The 22,831-nt window shown below is 33.9% G+C and overlaps 1 protein-coding gene and 1 long non-coding RNA gene across 5 annotated transcripts in view; one reads left to right on the top strand and one right to left on the bottom strand.

Moving 5' to 3' along the window:
* The window catches only part of NBEA (neurobeachin), a 365,883-nt gene that overhangs the window by 159,134 nt on the left and 183,918 nt on the right, over window positions 1–22,831 (bottom strand). For all 4 annotated transcript variants that reach the window (XM_087894770.1, XM_087894771.1, XM_087894772.1 and 1 more), the window contains one exon: window positions 4,695–4,819. In XM_087894770.1, the coding sequence (XP_087750896.1) occupies window positions 4,695–4,819 (125 nt within the window). The remainder of the gene's footprint in view (window positions 1–4,694; window positions 4,820–22,831) is intronic.
* LOC148113308 (uncharacterized) lies at window positions 7,406–22,826 on the top strand. The gene is made up of 2 exons (XR_015734398.1): window positions 7,406–7,560; window positions 19,702–22,826. It is a non-coding gene; the product is annotated as an uncharacterized LOC148113308 (long non-coding RNA).

Raw genomic sequence — 22,831 nt, 5'->3', positions numbered from 1 at the left:
TCCCCAACTCCGGTAAGCTGACAATATACTCTGATTATGTGAACTGTCTGTGAGTAACATAGAAAAGGTTATTAGAGGAGGAGGTGGAAATGGAATGCACTTTTTATATTGACAGTTTTGCTAATAGAGTGTACTGGCTTTCAAAGGCATGCAGTATTTTTGCTATTTAATTTTCACAACATTTTCTTCCTTCATCTAAATACAAGTTTAAAATGTAACTTTAACAGAAATCTGGTTTATTCTGAAAGGCAAAAAAACTTGTTAAATGTTTATACTGAGAGAGTTATTTCCAAAATAACCCAAAATGTTATTGAAAATGTAATAGCCAATTATAATACATTTGCAAATTATGCAATCACAACATAAGACAACAAACAAAATTCTTTGTTTTCTTTGGAAAATGATAAAATTTATTTTAAAGAAAAGGTAGATTATTTCAAATCTAAGGGAGGAAGGTATGTTTACACCTCCCACATCATTTTTCTCCAGTTGCCATTTTCTATTTGGTACTTAGTGACACTAATACAATACAAAACTGAAACCCAAAGAAACCTGCAAACAAAAACAAGTAGTAGGAAGGTTTTTAAGCTAAGCAGGTTTACATGCTTTTCTCATTTTCATTGCTTCCTCTAAGAACATCCTTATTAGATTGAAAAATAGATGAGACTGATGAAACCTGGAAACCTTTTGAAAATAAGGCATGGTAAAAAAGAGAATCTAGAACAACATCCCCCATGGATAAATGTGGTAAGGACCAGCAGGTGACTGCCTTCCACTTTCATGCTTGGAGCATTTTTTTAACTCCATTCCTAGTTAAGGGAAATGATTTACTTCATTAGTTTACAAACAGATGTGAAGATGAACATCCAGAGTCAGAATCTGGGTTGGTCTATTGAGTAACTAACACCTCAGTTCAGCCGTTCCATCTAATTCCTCTATCCCAATGCATAAAACACCTCCAAAAGCATGTATTTGTATAGAAAAGGCAACACTGCAAATTTTCTTTCCAAAGGTTTGAGTTTTAAAGAAATTTGTGAGTCTGGATTTGCATACTTTGAGATTTGTATGTGCTTCATGTTAAGCTTGGTCAAGCAATCACTCAGTCAGTTATATAAACAGTTCTCTACATGGTTCAGGATGATTTTGTAAACTGCCTGTGGCAATAACAAAACTGTATAATTAACAAAACTACTATAGAAATTGTAATATGAAATACAGTACAATGAAAAGAGATTGGAATGTAGAATGCTACTTAAAAAAAATTCTGTACAAAATATGTTATACAAAGAACTGAAACTTCAAATAGTTGGATAAAGATGAATAAACCTAACACTGTTTAGTTCTCAGGTTCTCGAATTATCTGAAACATTTTCACTACATTTTAATGCTTTACCTCTTTAGGTAATATCTGCCATTCCTCCCTTGAGCAAGTGTAAAATCTATAGAGAGAACTGTTATTTCCAAAAACTCCTGTATTCCTTGATCAGTTAGCATCATATTACTATTATATACCATGTGTTCACTATCAATACTGATTTAAGTCTAGATTAGTTAGAGAGTGCTCTTTTATTCATCAAGGTCATGTCTTGATGGCTATGCAAGCTTAGATAAATCAGGCATTAAGTAGATGCATCTCCGCAGAACCTAGAAATTCTCTCATCTGCAGACCTCAGCATATCTTGTTATTTATTGCCAAAGAATTGACTGATTAATTTTGTCATCTTTGCTCTGTGATTTTTTGCTCAGCTGAGGCTGCCTGCCCTCGTCTGCAATGCCTGATCAGACCTATTTAAGCTGACGCCTTTGATCACAGACCCAGATGAGCTTGCTGACTTAGGCTCTGACTAAACATTTCTTGGCTGTGATATTTAATCACAACTCCTCCCACCCCCCCACAATGATAACTGTCAGTCTATTCTATACAGAAACTTAAAGCAGTATTTATGCTACTATTTTCAAAATAAAATTTAAAAAAACTCCTCACTCATCCATATAATTCATTTTTTCCTTTTGTTGTTTCTATTATGAAGTTATTTGTGGACAGTGAATTACGTTATGTAACTTACATAACAAAAATCAATAGCTTTCTCTATAGTACTTCTTATGTGTGATTCTGATAATAAAAAAGAGATATAAAATGATCAAAATAAAACTGATGAAAAAATCCCTAATGAAAGTTAAGCCCCAATGGGGAAAAAAATGCTGTGCCTCCAGCTCTTTATTAATCACATTCCAGCACTAGAGGTTGAAAATACATCAAACCGCACCAAATCCTTTTTACATGACAACCTCATAAATTATTCAACTCATTAGTATCACCAGGAGGTATAAAAATAACATCAGTGTTAAGGATGTTTTCTTATACAGTTGGGTCAAGTAAAAGTTTTAATATTAAAATCCATAAGTACAAGCCTCCAAACTACACCCCCTCCCTCCAATCAAAGTAAAAATTCTCTGGACTTAATCTCAGTGAATGCTGTTTTAAATTCTTCTGGAAGACTGTTCTTAATTTTGATACTGAAAGCTTTAGAAAAAAAGTACTTTAAAATTGCAAAAGATAACATCTTTCCACTGTGATTTGTAATATAAACAGTAATGACGCTATCTACATTTCTCCACATACATGGGAAGTAAACGTATGAGGAGAAATATCAATTGACAATCTGTATGAAATTCTCATGATTAAGCGAGATCATGGTCTTTTTTTTTAAAAAAAACTCCTTTTAAGCACAATAACTAACAGTTTCATTTAGGATTTTTGGCACTTTGTGAATATACTTTTCTGTGTATCTACATAAATGTGACTTATTGCTCTTGCCCTCTGTTAGTTTCAGACTACAAATAAGCAAGACTGATTGTAGTAACCTAGACATAGCATATGACAGCAATTTGTATTAAGAGAGCCCTTTTTAATTGTCATGGCATGATGGGTCAGACTTGGCTATTCATACAAGGGGGGGGGTATACATATGTATGTACACATACACCAGAGAAAACACAGAGTTTAGTTGACTGGAGGACGGAAGTTAAAATCTCGCCCATGTAGCAATCCTTAGTCATTGCTAAGGGTCAAGGGAAGAGGGGCTAAGAACAGCAGGATGTACCTATCTTGTCTATACCAATACTGTACTTCAAACTAATCAATTTTTCTTAAATGTTCTATTTTTTTTCCTATGGCATCTATTCCCCCTTGTTCTTCAACATAAATTAGAGAAATAACAATGACATGAAATAAAATAAAATAGTGGCTGTGTCTTAGGATGACCTGTAACATAATTTTACTTTCAGACTTCTTGGTTGAAGACATATCAAGCTTAGTGAGAAATACAGCTTTGCAAGTCAAATGGTTCATTCATATTCTAATATCATCAAAAATTCCTGAATGAAAGCATGGAAAGTTGCTGCCACTCAACGATTTATTATTGAAGTACAAAGAGCAATCTGACCTAATTACATGGCATTCTAGAGAAGCAGTATCATAAAATCTAAGAATATGCTATATAAAACCTTTAAAATATTTTACTAATCTAAACAATTCTGAAGCCTATATTGTTTCAATTATATTTTCAAAAAAGAGTTGAAACAAAGGGATCTGAAAACAACATGAACCATACTACAGAGGTCGGAGAAAGGCTTTGAATGTAGCAGCTTCCAAGAATTATAATCGTGCAATCCTATATGCTACTCAAATATTAGTTCCATGAAATTCAATCTGACATACCTCAGTAGGAATCATTTTCATTAAAAGCAAAATAAAAATTATTGCTAAGAATTAAATTGTGGCACATAAACAAGGATTTCTATTATTAGGCATGTAAGTTACCAAATAGTTTCTTCATTCTTTTTTGCTGTATTTTTGCTGTATTACAGGGCTTTTTCTCTTTTCTGCAGTTTCCAACTTTTAGTCATTTTTTATAAAGTTAAATCATATTAATCAGAGATCAAGAGAGTGTATATAAAATTATGAAATTTACATAATTCAACCAAACTACAGAGGTTAGTACTGTGGAATAAATTTCTGGAATAGTTTACATTCCCAATAAATTCAATGAGATTATAAATTCTTTCATTTAAACTTATTACATCTCTGATAGATGATTTGCTATTTGCAAATTAATTAACTCACTCTGACAATGAATGTTTTACATATACATATAATTCTGCATTGACACTGCCAGCTTTAAGCAGTGCAATAAGTCTCTCTTTAACTGAAAAATAAGAAATACTTTTAAGAGCAGAGTACTTTTCAGAAAGGTTATCTTATTCTCAATTTTTAGCTTCCAAGAATGGGCTTGTCTCTGTATTCTCTAAAATAAAAGAGACTTACAACACTGAGAAATGTGAAAGTCCTTTTATATTAACCTTGTCAGAAAAAAAAAAACCCAACTCTTTCTTTGGATTCAATGAACCATATTTTTTTCTAAAACTAACAGGTTTATTACTGTATTTACAGTTTTTCGTTTATGTGTATACATTATTCTAATGTCACCAGTCCTGTATTTAAATATAATATAAATTGCACAAGCTTGAAAACTACTGTTAATGATATTGAAATGTATTTAGCTATACAAGGTAAATGCTAAATGTAAAAAAACAGAAAATACTATAATAAAATGGACAGATTTCATTCAAACAAAGTCTAATAACAATTCTAACTGCATTTAGGACAGTAGGAATGTTACAGTGATACTGACCATATTCTCCAGCAGCTTTGAGCAATGCATCAGAATGGGTGGAGCCAAAAGCATTGCGAACAAACCGTCTCCGCCGGCGAAGATCATCTTCCCAGTAATCTAAGCGCCAAAAATCATGCAGTTGGCTAAGGAATAAAAAATAAATAAAAGAAAGTAATCAGCCTCTACATGTAAATTCTGTACCATTGATTAGAAAAAAAGCCCTATAAAGTATATGTGTTTGTTTCAGTGATTACAAACAAACTACAACAAATATATGAATTCTTAAAATAAGAATATTCAATAACTTCTTTACTTTCATTTAAATATTCACGGATTTTGCCTCCCTGTCTCAGAATATTTTGCTTACTAAAAAAAGCCATTAATCAGAGGAAGCCCATTAACAAATGCAGTATCAAATTACAAGTATTAATGACACAGCTTGCTTTTTTTTTAGTGTTTTTAAAAAGAACTGTAAATCATAAAGTGGACTTAAGAGCAAATATTTTTCACTTTAATTACTACAATCCTTTAGAAGAGTAAACTTAAAAATATAAAACACTGGCCACTTGAAATCTGTAGAGTTATGATTAAAATAATGCACTGAAATATTCATTGAACTAATTCCCCACTGCCCCGAGCAACCTGAGAAAATTGCAGTTTTATTCATTATTAATAACATAGAATTAGAGTTGCAAAAATCCACCATGTGGTAATTGTATAGGTAAATTATTATTCCAACACCAACAGAGTCCTTGGATGATTTTATAGCTTCCAGCTAAAACAAGCCATTAACAACCATAGCCATGTTCATATTACATTGCCTGTTTTACATTCAGAATCTATATTAAACTTCCACATAATGACTCAGAAACTATTGTTAATCTGTATCCTACTGAAAATGCAAATATGTGCTTTCATTGGACAGAAAATTAATTTTTCTTTAGTATACGTGAGACTTTCAAAAGAATCTCAAAATTAACAATTCAGTACTAAACCAAAATGCAAACAATTATTGTTTTGGATAATAGCATTTATTATGATATTGATGGATGATCAAGTCATGATTGTAGTCTTATTGGGTGGCCATATGAGGCCTTTAAATAAATAAATACTATTCTTTCAATGTGATGTGGGCATTTTTCTCAGTAACTACCAGTACATGTTATTAAGGAAAATTAATTTGCTGAGATAAATAAAACAAGTTTATTTACATAATTGTACGAAGTAATTGGTAATTAGGGAATGGAAGGGTGCTTATCCCTCTCTTATACAAATGACCTTTTACCCAATGGCTTATATTTTTATAATTAGGGTGCAGAAAATGTTTGACCACATCCTGTGACTTTTGTATGAAGAAACTGGGGCCACAGGGTTAAATATACTTCCAACTGATGGTTCCTTCATATCATACCTCCCCCCAAATGACTATGAAGTGAGAAAGAGTGGAGCATCTGCTTCCATATGAACCTGACTATCATTTAAGATGATCTACTGCAACTCTCTTGAATATCCCACTGCTTTAGGGATATGCTTAATAATACCACACAATAGAATTTTCTAATTATTGGCACTCTCTATGTGAAACTTGCAAGATGTTCTTTGTTGCTGTTGTTGTTGTGGAACTTGCAAGATGTTCTTTGTTGTTGTAGTGGAACTTGCAAGATGTTCTTTGTTGTTGTTGTAGTTATTGTAGTTGTTGCTGTTATGATTATTTGCAAGAATTGTCTTGAAAACAAATCTGGAGCAAATGCATTTCATAGCCTGCAGTGCAATTGTTGAAATTCTACAAGATTAAGTGTCACAGTAATCTTTTTATTTATTTATCCACGTATTTCTTTTTTAATTATGTTCAGAGTAACTAACAAACTATATATACATAGCTACAGATGTGCACTTTATTATGTTTACTTGAAATACAGATTACTCTGCTTCTTGAAAGTCCAAATTTTGTTTCCACAGAGTGTAAGGGGAAAGCCACTGCTTGCATGATTCTGATCTTCGTATATGTAGACATATCCCAGCACCTAATTAACTTTTCTAAGGACTTCATTGATACTATACTAAGTGCTAGTCTATGGCATGTTTTTTAACAGAATAACAGAGAGTTGGAAGGGACCTTGATGGTCTTCTAGTCCAACCCTCTACTTAAGGAGGGGGACCCTATGCCATTCCAGACAAGTGGCTGTCCAGTTTCTTCTTAAAAGCCTCCAGTGATAAAGCACCCTCAACTTTTGGGCTGCTTGTTCCATTACTGTTGATGGTTAATCCTAAAAGGCAGAAAAAAAGTTTCATTGCAATATCTTCATTGTCAGTTTTAAGGCTGGTTGTTGTAAGTGTTGTTATTAGTTTGGTCTTTATATTTAATTTTTTTCACTGTGCTCCTTGACTTTCTTCACTATAGCATGTCAGCTAACAAAGTAGTATCATCAATATAGCACAGTTTATTAATGTTTCTTTCTCCATGTTTAAAACCATCTTTTTCCAGTCCAGTTTCCTCAATATATATTCACAGCCCATAACTAAACTAAATTAAAATAAATTAAACTTATTAGGTGGCCTTATAAAAACTAAACTATTGTATTGTAAAATACAATAAACTGTCTCTTTTGCCAAGTAGGAATCTTCAGCAAACCCACTTGAGAGATGTCTTCAAAGTCTTTTCTTGTCTGATTTTATGTTCAGCATCTTTACAATGTTCTAATATTGATTCTTGTGTTTTTCTTTACCAGGTCCTTCCTTCCTTCCTTCCTTCCTTCCTTCCTTCCTTCCTTCCTTCCTTCCTTCCTTCCTTCCTTCCTTCCTTTCTTTCTTGGAATGAAGCTGTTTTCTTCACATACTCATCTGTAACATTCATACAGGACAGATACCCAGTAAAGAAAGAAAGGTACCTATCCAAAGCTTCATTGCAATTGTTTTGCATAATATTTGGTTCTTTTAATGAACACTTCAATGAACATATTTTTATGAAGCATTTTGACCAGCTTCAAGGGCAAGTTAAAATTCTGGTCGAAGTTAAAATTTAGGGTGAACGATTTTGATACTGAGAATTTAGTATAAAGTTTCATGGCTTGAGAATTGCAGCTTATTGCAGGTTCATCTCCCCCAATTATCCTTGAAAATAAACTGAGTGTCATGTATACAGGTGCTTATATGAGTGGACTGCATTTACAGAGTCTGTCATTATTGGGGGGGAGGGAGATAGATGATATTGGCATTTAAAATAAACACAAAGTTTATATTAAATATAACATATGCAGAAAACAAGACAATGCCAATTCCTGAATATAAACCCATATCAAACTCAGATATTGCATGACTAACATGGCAGACAAAACAGAGTAATTTCCTGGTACACTGTATGCACCTTCTGTCCCGCATGATTATTCACTGTATTTCTAAAAGTGATAATTAATGCAAATTGATACTCAGCATGATGGAACTGGTACATTGACTTACATAAGACAAGAGAGATAGCCAATAAAATGTACATATTTCCAGGTATGAAAACAATGTTATGAATAAATAATATTTTGTGGATTTTTCTTAACGCTTGTAAGATGCTTACAAAGCCCCTTGTGTGAGATGTTATATTTAAATAATATAAATAAATGTAAGTTTCTCAATACCTTTTCAAAATTATTAAAACATTTCAAAATTATGAAACAAAATGTCATAATCCATTTTTTTTTCAATTTAACCAAATCATTTATTTAAGTATTTATGAAATTTATATACCATCTCTCAAGTCACACTCTAGGAATTTACAAATATGTAATGAAAGTAAAGGTAGAAGGAAATATTTCCCTGTTCAGTTATGTCCAACTCTAGGGTGCAGTACTCATCTCTGTTTCTTGGCTAAGGGAGCCAGCATTGTCCTCTGGTCATGTGGCCAGCATGGCTATATGCCAAACCTGCATGGAACACTGTTACCTTCCCACCAAAGTTGTACCTATTGATCTACTTGCATTTGCATGCTTTCAAACTGCTAGGTGGGGATGAGCTGGAGCAAGGAACAGGAGTTCCCCAATGTGCAGCACTCAGATGTTGAACCCAGCTTTCCAGCTGATAAGCTCAGCATTTTTAACCACTGAGCAATTGCATCTCCATAATAAAAGTACAGTAATAATAATATTATTTGATCTGCTTAGTGAGATTAAAAGCTGTCTAAAATAGTATAGAGTTCTATGTTACTATACTGGGGAAGGGAGAACCAAGAACAGCAAGAAAAAATATTCCTATAACAATGTAGAGTCAACCTGCCCAAGGAATTTTTGAAAACTGTGTTTTTAAGACTTACTTGGATGACAATAGAAACAGGGCCACCCAGCCTTCATAGGGATCTATTTCACACAACAAGGATAATATAGAGAAGCTTGGTCTCTGAAATTCCACAAAATGACATCATTTTAAAGATGGAACCAAAGCATGACTATTCTAATAGATTTGGAAATCTTGTCCTATCTGTATTAGGTTATTTAAGGCCAAAGTTATAGGTATGTTGCTCTATGAAACCCAGTTGTGTGTCCAAAAGAATACACAAGAATTAAATTCTTGTATCTACAGGAATTTTATAGTCCATAAAATCTAAATTTCTAAAAACAATAATAAACATTCCTCCATTAAGCTTGTAATGGGCTAACACGATTAGAGTTGAACTGCATCTCTTTTGAGATTTGTGCAACGTAACACATAAGACCTTAGGCAAAGGAAATCCTTTAGGGGATATCTATGGTTCATTTTACCTTAATAATAGATTAAATTCACTGCAAAAGTGACCAAAATTGACCAAAATCAATTTAATTGACCAAAATCAGATACTGTATACATTGTTTGTTATAACCACTTTTACTTGTGCTATGTCCTGATAAAACCCTAGCAGAATTTAAGCAAATGGTCTGGGAGTTGAATATCCAGATGGATATGGGTGAAATTTCCCATCTTTCTTATATCAAAATCACCCCGCTCCTTAGACTTTATGTAATTTTATTCATATACCTTAATTGTTGTGAACATTCTGCTATATGTTCATGTGTCCTCAGATTTAATAAATAACCTTTTTCCTTAATTGTTTGTTACATGACATATATACTTACTTGTAAGCAAGAGAACTAGTGTCTAAACTTAAGGACCTTGGGCTTTCTTATTCAATCTGCCTTCGAACTATGGATTTCCTGTCTGGCTACTCTCAGAGGGTCAGATTAGGTTATCATACCTGCTCGCCCTTATTCTTAACCCTGGTACACCACACGGTTGTCTGTTGAGTCCCTTACTCTATACTCTTTATGTACATGACTGTATTCCCACTCATGCCAATAATACTATTATTAAAATTGATAAAGGGAATTGGGGGGAAAATGTAAATATTAGAAGATGACCATTATGTAACAGTTGTCAAAAGAGAATATATATGTGTGTGTTTTGTGTTTGTTATATTGTGTTGTGTTATAAATAAAACAATAAAAAAATACTATTATTAAATTTGCAAATGATGCAATAGTGGTTGCATCGGATGTATGTGTATGTGTTGGGTGTTATCATAAAAGAGGACCTGACCTGGGGTGCTCACATTGCAACATTGGTCAAAAGGGCCCAGCAGAGATTATACCATCGACCATGGTATCATGCTGCGCCGGTTGAAAGGGTTGGGAGTGGGAGGCACTGTCTTATGGTGGTTCTCCTCCTATCTCTCAGACCGGTCGCAGTCTGTGTTGGCTGGAGGGCAGAGGTCGACCTCAAGGCACTTGGTTTGTGTGGTGCCACAAGGGTCGGTCCTCTCGCCTCTCCTGTTCAACATTAATGTGAAGCCGCTGGGCGAGATCATCCGTGGTTTTGGGGTGCAGTGCCATCTGTACTCTGATGACACCCAGCTGTACATCTCCACCCCAGACCACCCCAACGATGCTCTTGAAGTGATGTCCCGGTGCCTGGAGGCCGTGCGGTTCTGGATGGGGAGGAACAGGCTCCGACTCAATCCCTCCAAGACTGAGTGGCTGTGGCTGCCAGCGTCCCGATATAGTCAGCTGGTGCCATCGCTGACTATTGGGGGGAGAGATTGACCCCCACGGAGAGGGCGCGTAACTTGGGTGTTCTCCTGGACACACGGCTGTCTTTAGAAGAGCATATGACGGCCGTGCCCAGGGGGGCTTTCTATCAGGTTCACCTGATACGCCAGTTGCGCCCCTTTCTGGATTGGGACTCCTTATGCACGGTCACTCATGCCCTCGTCACTTCCCACCTGGACTACTGCAATGCTCTCTACATGGGGCTCCACTTGAGGAGCACTCGGAGGCTCCAACTGGTGCAGAATGCGGCCGCGCGGGTACTTATGGGGGCGACATGGCGCTCCCATGTGACACCTCTCCTGCGCGAGCTGCATTGCCTTCCGGTGGTCTTCCGAGTGTGCTTCAAGGTGTTGGTTCTCATCTTCAAAGCGCTCCATGGCTTAGGACCCGGTTACTTACGAGACCACCTTCTGCCTCCGATAACCTCCCACTGGCCAACACGCTCCCACAGAGAGGGCCTCCTCAGGGTGCCATCTGTCAGGCAATGTCGGCTGGTGACCCCCCGAGGAAGAGCCTTCTCTATGGGGGCACCTGCCCTCTGGAATGAGCTACCCCAAGGATACGACTAATCCTGGACCTCCGGACCTTCCGCCGGGCCCTGAAGACTTTTTTATTTCAGCAAGCCGGGCTGGGTTAAAAATCTTTTAATTGGGGAATTTTATGGGCAATGGGGTTTTAAATTGGAGAAGCCAAAGATAATTTAATTTCGTTTTAATCTATTTTAATATTTGTATTGTGTGTTTTTAATTTTGGCTGTTCACCGCCCCGAGTCCTTCGGGAGAGGGGGCGGTATAAAAATTTAATAAATAAATAAATAAATAAATACTATCTGGGACTTCTCAGGAAACAACAACTGAATGAAAAACTGCTGGTGACCTTTTACTGCAGTGCCATAGAGAGTATTTTAACTTACTGCACCTGTGTATCAGTGGTGGGTTGCCCCCGGTTCGGACTGGTTCTATAGAACTGGTAGTAAAACTGGTGGGAGGCTCCACCCACCAATCCCGACGTCATCAGGAAGCTTCTGCGCTTGCACAGAAGCATGCACATAAGCACGTATGCACGAGTGAAGCGCGCGTACGGCCCCATTGCAAACCGGTAGTAAAGGTAAGTAGAACCCACCCCTGCTGTGTATGGTTTGACAATTGCACAGTGGCAGATAGGACAGCGTTCCAGAGGGTTAACATCATTGCTCAGAGGGTCATTGATTGCCCTTTCTCCTTGGAAGAGCTTTATAGCTTCCACTGCCTTAAGAAAGTTTAAAACATTCTTAAAGATCCATCTCATCCTGGGAACCCTTTTTTTGAACTATTAGCATCTGGCAGATTGTACAGGACAATAAAAACAAGGATAAATAGGCTGAAAAACAGCTTCTATCCCAGAGCAGTGACTATATTGAATTCTACTGTATAGTGTAATATTAATGCAGTATCATTATTTCAATTTCAAGTGGGTTTTCAATTCAATTGTATAGAATGTGAAGGATGTGTGTTTTTGTTTTATTTTTATAATTTTCTTATGTATGATGTACACTGAAGATGGCATTTAATTTTGTTGTATGAGGTGCAATGACAATAAAGTAAACTAAAAGAGAACAAGAAACTTTCTGTTGTTGGCAGAGATTTTAGAGGTATTAATGTGGAACTGAGAAAATTTGGAAGTCCCATTTGAGGAAATTCTAGTTCAGTCATTTTTCCTTTGTGCAAATATTAGCATTATATCAAATTACAAATAGTAATGTATGGTTCTTCTAATAATGAAATATTAGACCTAGTAGCTTATAAAGGAACTATTTCTTTAAGTGCGATAGAGACAACTGTTTCAGCTGTATAAACCTGAGAACAGGCAAGTCCTAAATGTTTCCAAAGAAGGTGCAAAAAACTTTATGGCTGACATTTATGCAATAAATGTCACACCAGGGATAGGGCTGCACTTAACTTCCATCAGTTAGCAGTTGTCTTATGCCCTGAAGCATGAGGGCTTAATATTCCTTTAGAAAACCTATCCAGTCTTATCAGCTAATACCATACTTACAATTATTTAATTCTTAACATTCTTTTTGTATTGATAATAAATGAAGTACCTCAACAGGTTAATTCTGCTCTATGAAAGTCTTTCAATTGGATTCCTAAATTTTCTCCATAAAAGTAATCACGAGTGCTGAAAGATAATACTTTTATGAATAAGTCTATATTCTTAAGAAAAACTGGCTTCTCTCTCATTGCTCCTGATAGGCCTGTTTTAATTATATATTATATATTATATTATATTATTATATTATTATATTAATATATAATAAGATATTAGCTGTTATCGTACAAACATAGAATTAGTAGAGGTACTTAGGCCACTGAGTCTAATTGCAGGAATTAAAATAGAAATAGTTTTTATTTACTGACTACAAATAGGACTAGCAACGCTGTTGATTAGCAATGCTAATCATAAAGCGAAATATAACGTGACAGCACTTAACTTATACATGCTAAGTTCTGACCCTGGTCATTAAGCAAATCTCCCACAGTCATTAAATATGAAGTCATGTGACCATAACTTATGACTTCCTGCCAGCTTTCCGATTGACTTTGCTTGTTGGAAGCTGTCTATGAACGTCTCAAATATTGATCATGTGATTATAAAACACAGTGACCATTGTAAATGTGGTTGCCAAGTGCCTTATTTGTGATCATGTGACTGCAGGCGGGAACGCTGTGAAGGTTTAAACTTGAGGACTGGTCATAAATCTCCTTTTTTCAGTGACTTCATAAATTCAATAGTAAGCTAGGCCTACTTATAAAACATTCCAGAAAAGTGACTATCTGCCCCAGCTTGAATTATCTAACAAGAGAAAGCACACTTTGGTTTGTTGGGCTATTCTTACTTTTAGAAAGTTTTTAACATTCAGTCAGAATTTGCCTCCCAAAGTTTAAATCTATTATTACATGTCCTATACACAAGAACAAGACCAACAAGTCTTAACATTTTTCTATAAAATATCCTTTAAGTATCTGACGGGTGCTATCATATCTACCATCTGACTTGTCCTACAAACTGGAACTAGCCATTTAGGAAAGGGCAGCTCTGAAACAATCCCAAGCTTGCTTGGTCACATTCTGAACCAATTCTTCATCTTCTTCCTTTGTAAAGCCATCCTGTTTCCAAACAGTAATGGCAGTCACGATTTCCCTTCCCCAATCAGCAACAGTGATGAATTGCTATGCCTTTCCTTCCTTGCTAACAACATTACCAAAAAAGAAAAAGAAAGAAAAACCTTTGAGAAGAATGTGGTCAGGTTATAAAAATAAATAAATCTCTTTCTCTAGTTTTCCAATATGTTGCATGCTCTGACAATTCTAGCTCACCATTTGTTTTTCTTGTTTCTTCTCACTTTTCCAACATTCAGATTGCCCTCTTTTCATTTCTTTCCTTCTCTCTTCAGTTCCAATTATCCACCTTAATGTCTTTTATCTCATTTTCCTTTCATGCATTCTCAGCTTCTTCATGAAAAATGTATCTTCTAGCTTCCCACTCTCTTCCCCATTCCTCTCATTCCCTTCTCCCATTTCTGAATATTCTACCTCTTACTTTCCTGGCACTAAAAAGTTACCTCAAAACCAATGAACCTTGAGGGTCTTATTAATCTTATTTACTCCACTTTCCCCAAAACAAAATTAGATTGCACACAAAATTGCTTTATTCTACATCTGGCACCTCAGGCTGTAGAAATCAACATACATTATTGTAATGCCAACAATCTTCCTTGTTAAATGTTGTTGCAACCATAGTTATTTATAAAAACTTTGATAAAAATCTGCTATGCTGATACATGATATTAATTTTACATCACTAAGAATGATTAAGCCTCTGGATACTCAATAGAGAATCTAAACCACTGTGAATCCATTGATTTCAGAACCAGGAAATTAAAAATTCCCCATTTTTCTGTTAGAATAACACTCAACAGTTCCAATCTTCCTATTTTGTAAAATGAATGAAATAGAAAATAGTAGATAATGCAACTTTATATCCTGAAATGGGGAATCAGATTGAAATAAATAAATAAATTAGGAATTGCAGTACTAAAGTTATATATGTGAAAAAAGGTTCCTGCCTAACACAATTTAAATATAAAACTATGTAGAATTATTGTAATTAATTGCATAATAGAAAAAAATATATAATTAGAATTTTCTATGTTAAGTAACAAAGTTCATAGTCAGTGCCACTGTAAGATGATCCTTTTAACAATTTATTTCTCTAAGGAAATGTAACTACTGGAAGCTGTTAAAATTACCTTAAATGTTAACATTAAGGAAATTTAAAGAGGCAACACTGCTGAAACTGCCACTGTTCAAAAGATGAACATTGAACTTTGCCATAAAGGGGGGGGGACCCTTGAGCACAGATAAATCTTCTTCTATGGAAGGAAAACATCAGAAAAGAAAATATTGCTAACAGATGTATAGGGAAATGATTGAATTCAAAATGTTTCTTCTTGGTGAAGAGAGAATTAATATTGGACACAACTGTCGGTTGTGATGAATATGAAATAGAAACACACCAAAATCATCCACAATTTTGCCATGACCACAAATTTCATAGATTAACTACTAAGAAAAGGTCAGCCTACTATAAAATGAAAAAAAGGAAAAGGAAAGAGGGATGACAATGTAAGAACTCAAACCCACATTAGTATTTTAAATTTCTTTGTAATTTGAAGTAATGTATACTTGGCATATAAGTTAGACAAATTGTTTAAATGGAACAAACTTTCCTAATTTCACATTTTTCCAACTATGAGTTCAATTGTTATAAGACTACATAAAATTTGTATGTTCTCAAATTATTTTATATACAATTTCAACTAAATGGTCTCATACAATATATTTGGTCTGCTATTATCTCTATTGCAATTTCCCCTAATACATATGAATCAGGATTTTAGAAGTGGTTTGCCATTGCCTACCCTATATAACATGGATTAGGGACTGCTTTATTCCCATCATCTCTACCTGTCCCATTAGGAGAGATTCTCTGGCAGGGAGGCCAGAAAAGTAATCAAGCCTGTTATTAGCAAATTGTATTTTTGGCAGCTACTTAGTGTTAGTTAGCTGGGAATTATATACTTTAATTTTTATTTAAATGTACATGGTGTTTATATTGTATTTTAATTTCTTTTAGCTATAAGGAGCAGGATAGGTAGCCATATTAATTGATATAAATAAATGCAAACAAACAAATAAATACTGACTACGGAGTAAGACAAAAAATGTGTGATAAAGTATTTCCTTTAGTAAGAGTAAAAGTAAATATAAAGGTTCCCCTTGCACATATGTGCTAGTCATTCCCGACTCTAGGGGCGGTGCTCATCTCTGTTTCAAAGCCGAAGAGCCAGCGCTATCCGAAGATGTCTTCTGTGGTCATGTGGCCGGCATGACTAAACGCCAAAGGCACACGGAATGCTGTTACCTTCCCACCAAAGGTAGGTAGTTTGTCTACTTGCATTTTTTACGTGCTTTCGAACTGCTAGGTTGGCAAAAGCTGGGACAAGTAACAGGAGCTCACCCTGTTACGTGGCACTAGGGATTTGAACCAATGAACTGCAAACCTTTCGATGTCTTAGCCACTGAGCCAACACGTCCCTTAGTGAGAGTACATAATGTTGCTACAATTAATAAACATTAGTAAAAATACACAATGTTTATTAATTGTAGCAATTTATTTTTTAACAGAGAGATACTATATTTCTGGAAGACAATCTAAATCTGCAGGAAACATTAGATAAATTATATGATATAATAAAAGTGTAGATCTATTAGATAAAACTAAAGTGCATTTGACTGATAGAGAAAGTGAGGTGAAGAATAAGTTAGAACAGTATTATGTGCCCCCTCCCGCCCCTCAAAAAGCCTACAGCAAGCAAATTAATTTGTGTATTTCAGCAAAATATTTAGGGACAAGAACATGATGAGTAATTTTTCAGCCATGCAAATGCTGGCAATAGATAATAAATAATGGTGAATTACTTTAAAGGAAAAAATAATCTTGAAAAATGTATAAGGCAGGTATAAGACAGTGCATCTGTGAATTTTGTTATGTGGGAGCTGGTTATTTTAGAGGGGGGGGGAAAGAAGCTGACTGCAATGAAATGAAACAAACAAAATGTTAAAAAGTTATGGTATTTATGTAGTTACTTACCAAGAACATCTAAATTGCATTAAAGTAACCAAAATATTTTTACAGGGATGTCACAACTTTTGAGCAAACACTTTTGGAAATTGAAAGTTGAAAAAATTGACACACCCTACAAATGGAAATGTGGCACTTAAGAAAAGGTGTGGTTAAAAAAATAAGAGATAGTACAAAAATGGGCGAAAGTGATTTAATGCAAATATAAATAACCAATATGAAAGAAGTATGTTAAGAGACTGAATGAGGATTAGACCACATCATAATTATGCAGTATGGAGGAAAAGTAACTTGGTTAAAAGGAAGGGGGAAACCATGACAGATCTGGTTGGATGGAGCTGGAGAGAGGAAAAACTTAAAGAAATGGGTTGAATGAATCAATGTAACCATCCAGTGGACCAAGGATGGTTTGCAAGGATGCAGTAGAGATGATTTGTGAATAGCATTAATGATCTAAATAGATTTAGTCAGATTTGTTTTTGTTTTTTTCTTTATCCTCTATCACCAATTTCTTTAGCTTATCCCTTCTTGTTACTTTTGTGTACTACGCATTTCTGTATTTTGTTGATCTAGAAGGCAACTATGTGGGTAATTACATAAGGAATTGTAACAGCAAAGAAAAAACAGGATGGGTGTTACTCTTATAGAAAAATAGCTTTAAAGAAAACTGGTCATTTGCCTTGAGCACATGTAAAACAAAAACAAACAGTTCTTGTCTGGTTGCTCACTAATCTTGATGGGTTAAATTTCTTCCTGAATTGTGGAAGATTTCACTCTACAATTAGAATTTGTGGGTAGGCTTTCTAACCCTTTCTTTCCTTCTCCAGAGTCAGCTGTTCCTTCCAAGGAAATTTAAAAGAAAAAAATCTTTACTTAATGTTTAAGTAGATAATACAAATATGTATAAAAAGAAAAATGAACCCATATTGATATTCTATACATTGCTATATAGCAATTCAAATACTGTAGTTAAAGGCTTATCAGTATCTCAGTTATGGATTCATATTTGTTCAGCAGTACGTTATCATGGACCATGAATAATTATTTTTTTCATGTAATACTGTTTAAAAATATATCTGCCATTCAGTTTTAGGACAACTGTAAAGAGTTTAGATTAATATTAATTTTACTGATTAGTCTGTAAAACTATTAAAATGCAGATTTGCTATATATGGGACTAGTAAGAAATGGTGAATATCCCCTTAAGATTGTGCTCGATTCCTGGTAACTTTGTAGACATGTCTATATAATCTTCTTGGCAGAAATACAGCTGAGTTTACCACTGCCTTTCAGGAGTCTTTAAAAAGCTTTCCAATGTAGTTTAAGACTTTGACATTTCCTAAAGGTCTCCCATTCAAGTATTACCCAAGCCTGACCCTGCTTAGATTTTGAACCCAGCCAAGGTCCACAACTTGCAAAAAGAAATAATAAAACATAGTTGTTTCTGCATATTAGATAATTAAATATAATTATATTTGGCCAAGCTGGTTTGTGTTTTTTTTTTAAATTTATTTTTTTTTACCACAGTACAAGAGTTTAATTTGCCTTAAATTAAATCCATTGGATATAATTTTAAACAGTTGTAACTCGTGGGCTTTTCTCTCTTTCTCTTTCTCTTTCTTTTTCTTCTCTCTCCCTCTGTCTCTCTCTCTCTCCCTCCCTCCCTCCCTCTTCCTTCCAGTGATTTCAGGGCTGCATTTTCTGAGAGCTCAATCTAACATTAGTTCACTGCTTGCTGCCTTCTTGGCCACAGCTGGCCTCTTGCTGTTCACAGCTGAAAAGTGAAATCAATGCCTGCCCTAACAAAAGGCAGATGAAAGTCATTCTGATCATGTATAGTCATTTCCCGTAATTTTATCAGCCTACAGTTATTTACATGATCTCTGGAAATGATTGGTTGTTCCTCTAAATGTAATATTAGTTTTTTATATTCTATAAAGTTCAGCAGTGTATGTGCAGCTCAGTAAAAGTTTTTTTAATTTTTCACTTTGTTATAAAATAATATCAACATTCTAACTAAATTATAATGTTGTGAATTCGTTACATAGATTTTGCTTTCAGTCATAAGCTAGTGTTATTATCTATTTAATTTTCCTACTGTATACAAAGCTTTAAAGGGGAGACACTTAATATGCTAGTCCTTACAATATATTCATTGACCTCAGCTACTAAACTTTTATTTGAGGAAGTTGTATTAGTGAATGTAGCTAGTGGCTTAGGTTGCAGTTTAATACTCGGAAGGTTGGAGAATAACAATGTGTTTGTTGGAAAATAGTATTTCCTATTTTAAATGGTCCTTCCTTTGATTATAGGCATTTATTATCTTCATCAAGAATGTAACAGTGGGATAATTTAAAATGGGTATAATAGTGGTTTATTGGATTAGAACAAAATAAAGTGGTCTCATTTACAAATGGATCCACTGCTTGTTAAATACAGTAGGTTTGTTTCAACTAATTTTGCTTAATATTGCTCACAATTACATTGAAATGAAATATTATAGTTTAAAATCAGAAACAGAATTTTATAGCTTCAAATAATTATTTACCTACTAATTTCATAATTTCAGCAAAGGTAATGTTGAGTTTAGATAAGTAAAACACTAAAACTAGGAAAAGAAAAAAGAACATATATATGAATATCCTAACACCACCCCTAAGAAGTTCAGAAATTATCTTACATTTTATTTTATACTGATATGATCTTTAGATTTTCTATTTTTTGATACCTTATTATATGCAGTGGTTTTGTAATGATCTTATCAAATTCTTTCACAGATTGTCTGCTGATTAATGTGCCTCATATAAAGATGTGTAACGATGTGTTGAAAGAAGAAACAAGCCTACTCCAGCTATCACAAATCTGACCAAGGGAAGCTTATAAATTTCCTCTATTCCACACATGGTGCCTGTATTATCTTTTAGTACTGTACACTTGTATGGTGCTAGGCGCATAAATCAAATATATACTTTACTTTTAAAACTTTTTTTTACTGTTTTCTGCTAAAACTAAAGATTATTTATTCTTTTCCCATAGTCTTTGCTTTTACAATTATTACCTTCTCAAATGCTATGGCATTTATCTTAAAGTACTGCATAGTATAATTAATTCAGTAAGCATAGATAAGTGCAATAGATTTCAGATTAATGCTCATTGTTTTTAAGTGTCATCATTAGCATTGTTAAACTTGATAAAATATACTACTTTTAAAACAGTTACACCACTCCTGATGTCAAGATCTCCAGAAAAATTACTTTTGTTATCTCTTGTGGTCAATAATACTCAAGATCATCAATTACATTCTTCATGTGATTTTAATTTATCTTTACCAACATTGTTTAAATTAAGTGACTTTCTACTGTAGGTAACATATACTTCACCTCTTTCCTTCCACTACACTTTCAGAAGCAAATTAACACACCATAACATTAGCAATTAAACAAAAGCTTCTGATATCAGAAATTGTTTACTTTTATTTTACATGTATGTTCAACATTCCTGAGACATATAACATGACCTATGTGCACAAACCAACATATTCCACATTGTTTCTTATGTATATTAAATAGTGTTTAACATTTTAAACTCTGAAGGCCTTCTTACAGTATGAAACAGTCTAGAGACAATGTAGAAAGATGAAAAATATGCCAATTGTGATCAAAGAACTATACAGAAGAACGAATGATTTATGAAAATGGCTGAATTATCTAAATTTAGACTATAAGCAGAAAAGCAGGAGGTCACAGTCCAGTCTATAAATACCATAGAAACAATATATCATCTGTATTATTCAGTCAGCTAAAAACAGAAGAAAGAGCTATAGCTCCAAGCATTAAGAAAAAATTAACAGTGAGACTAATTGGTGATAAAATATATGCTTTCTTGGTATGGAATCTGTGCTGATATATGAACAGAGTGATTCACAAATACCAACATAATTTTTAGAATCAAATCTATGGAACTATCTCAATTCTTCAGTAATTTTAACAGGACAATAATAGATTTGACTTGATATTTACCTTTAAGAAATACAAGAATTATTTCACAATGCAACATTATTGACGTTATTGTTGCAAGACAATATTATTTTCATAAAGGCTATGGAATCTAAGTCAATCCTGTTATTTGCTATGGCAGCTCACTTGTGTCTTTGAGCCCCTCATTTTTACTTAATCTAATCTATAGTATATCATAGGTTACTATTGTTGGACACAGCACTATGTATGCTGCTTTCAACTCTCACAAAAAAGATAGGCAGTTGAATGATTATGCCAATAAATCTAGTAGGAAAGTTTTATTTTAGTGTTAAGAAAGAAAATGCATTGCTATTTTAAGAGGCTAGACATTTATATAGATCAGGAATGCAATAAGAAGCTTGTTCTATCAGAAAGAAGGCTGTTCAGTTTAACAAAATATGATTGAAGGTGGTTCAGAAAAGAATAAAAGTAGTTCATTTCATTACAAAATAATTATAATGTGTCTCTATGTTACTATTTATAACAACTGTTATAAATGACACTATTAACCAAGCGAAACTTACGGAAATACCTCCATCTAGATCAATACATGCCATATTTTTCTCCAGCAAGTAGTAATTATCCATCAGAATTCTTAATCAATATTCTAAGTTAACATGATTTGGAGTACAGTTAAATACTATACAACTACTCTCAGAAGAGATTTGTGTTTCTAAGTCATAAGATACTTAGAGCCATTTGCCTCATTTTTTTAAAAAATGGAGATGAAGTACACATATGAATTTAACTCTTACTTCATAATTGTAACTAGTAGTTAGAAGAATTGTTAAATATCACAAAAACAAATCAAGATGTCCTCATTTATTAAAGCAATGCTTTCTGCCATATTAAGGTAGAATTTATTTTAAATATCAGTACTCAAATGCAAATCTATCTAAAATATTGTTCATTTTCGAAAGAAAATCAGAAAATACTTATAATTAAGTCAACAAGCAAATATAAAATGGGAAATTAAATTTGTTTCAAGAACTTTATTTGTGCAAATATTCCCATTCAAAAGTTTCTTTTTCTTTCTCTCTCTCTCTCTCCTCTCTCTCTCTGTAACAAATTGGCTACAGAAGGTAAGCTTAGCCTTATAAACCAATTTAATATATAAGAAAAGGTTAAAGGGCATACAAAAAATCACTACTTCACTGAAAAAATCTGACATCCAATTTTCAAGCTGATTTATCAGTAGAAAGCTAAAATTGATAGTTGCCACTGGTAGGTAGGTAGCTGTCTGAGAAAGCTGCTACAAAGCCCGTAGTTTTGATTTAGCCACATAGATCAATATAAACCTATACTGTTTCAATTTTACAAATATTGATTTTCTAATATAACTTCAGGAAAAGAACATACATCATCAGCTTACAGAAAATAATCTTGAATTTTATTTTATAAACTTTCATTCAAAAAGGTTATTAAAAGATATGTGAAATACAGTAAGAGAAAGAGTCACTGCTAAAATAGAATGGCATGAAAAAAAATTGCTATGTAGTCAGGATGCTCAGCTTTGAGATTTTATTCTCTCCCCAACCCCCATCTGTCCCATTCTAATTGGACATGTATATTACCTCAGTTGTGAAGCATTCATCTAATATTTCTATTTATTTCTCCCCACTCCATCATTCCATGCTTGAAAATTACTTTATCGTATTTGATGAAAAATAACCATCATTTGCTGAAGAAAAGAAGATGCTGTCATAAAGATGAAGAGCATGATATGTTTTCTATAATGCTTTAATGTATGTTTTAAGTATATTTTCTAAATAAGCTTTAGTAACTGGTTTTTTAAAAAATACTTTGGATTTTTTTTTAAAAAAAGGTTTTTTTTCTAAAAAACAACTATTTTAAATAAGATAAAGCAATAAATAATTCCAAGTGTTGATGC

This window comes from Pantherophis guttatus, chromosome 5, assembly GCF_059756535.1.
Source record: "Pantherophis guttatus breed Tessera chromosome 5, ASM5975653v1, whole genome shotgun sequence".
In the NCBI taxonomy this organism is placed as follows: domain Eukaryota; kingdom Metazoa; phylum Chordata; class Lepidosauria; order Squamata; family Colubridae; genus Pantherophis; species Pantherophis guttatus.
This window is presented reverse-complemented; position numbering and strand designations above follow the sequence as displayed.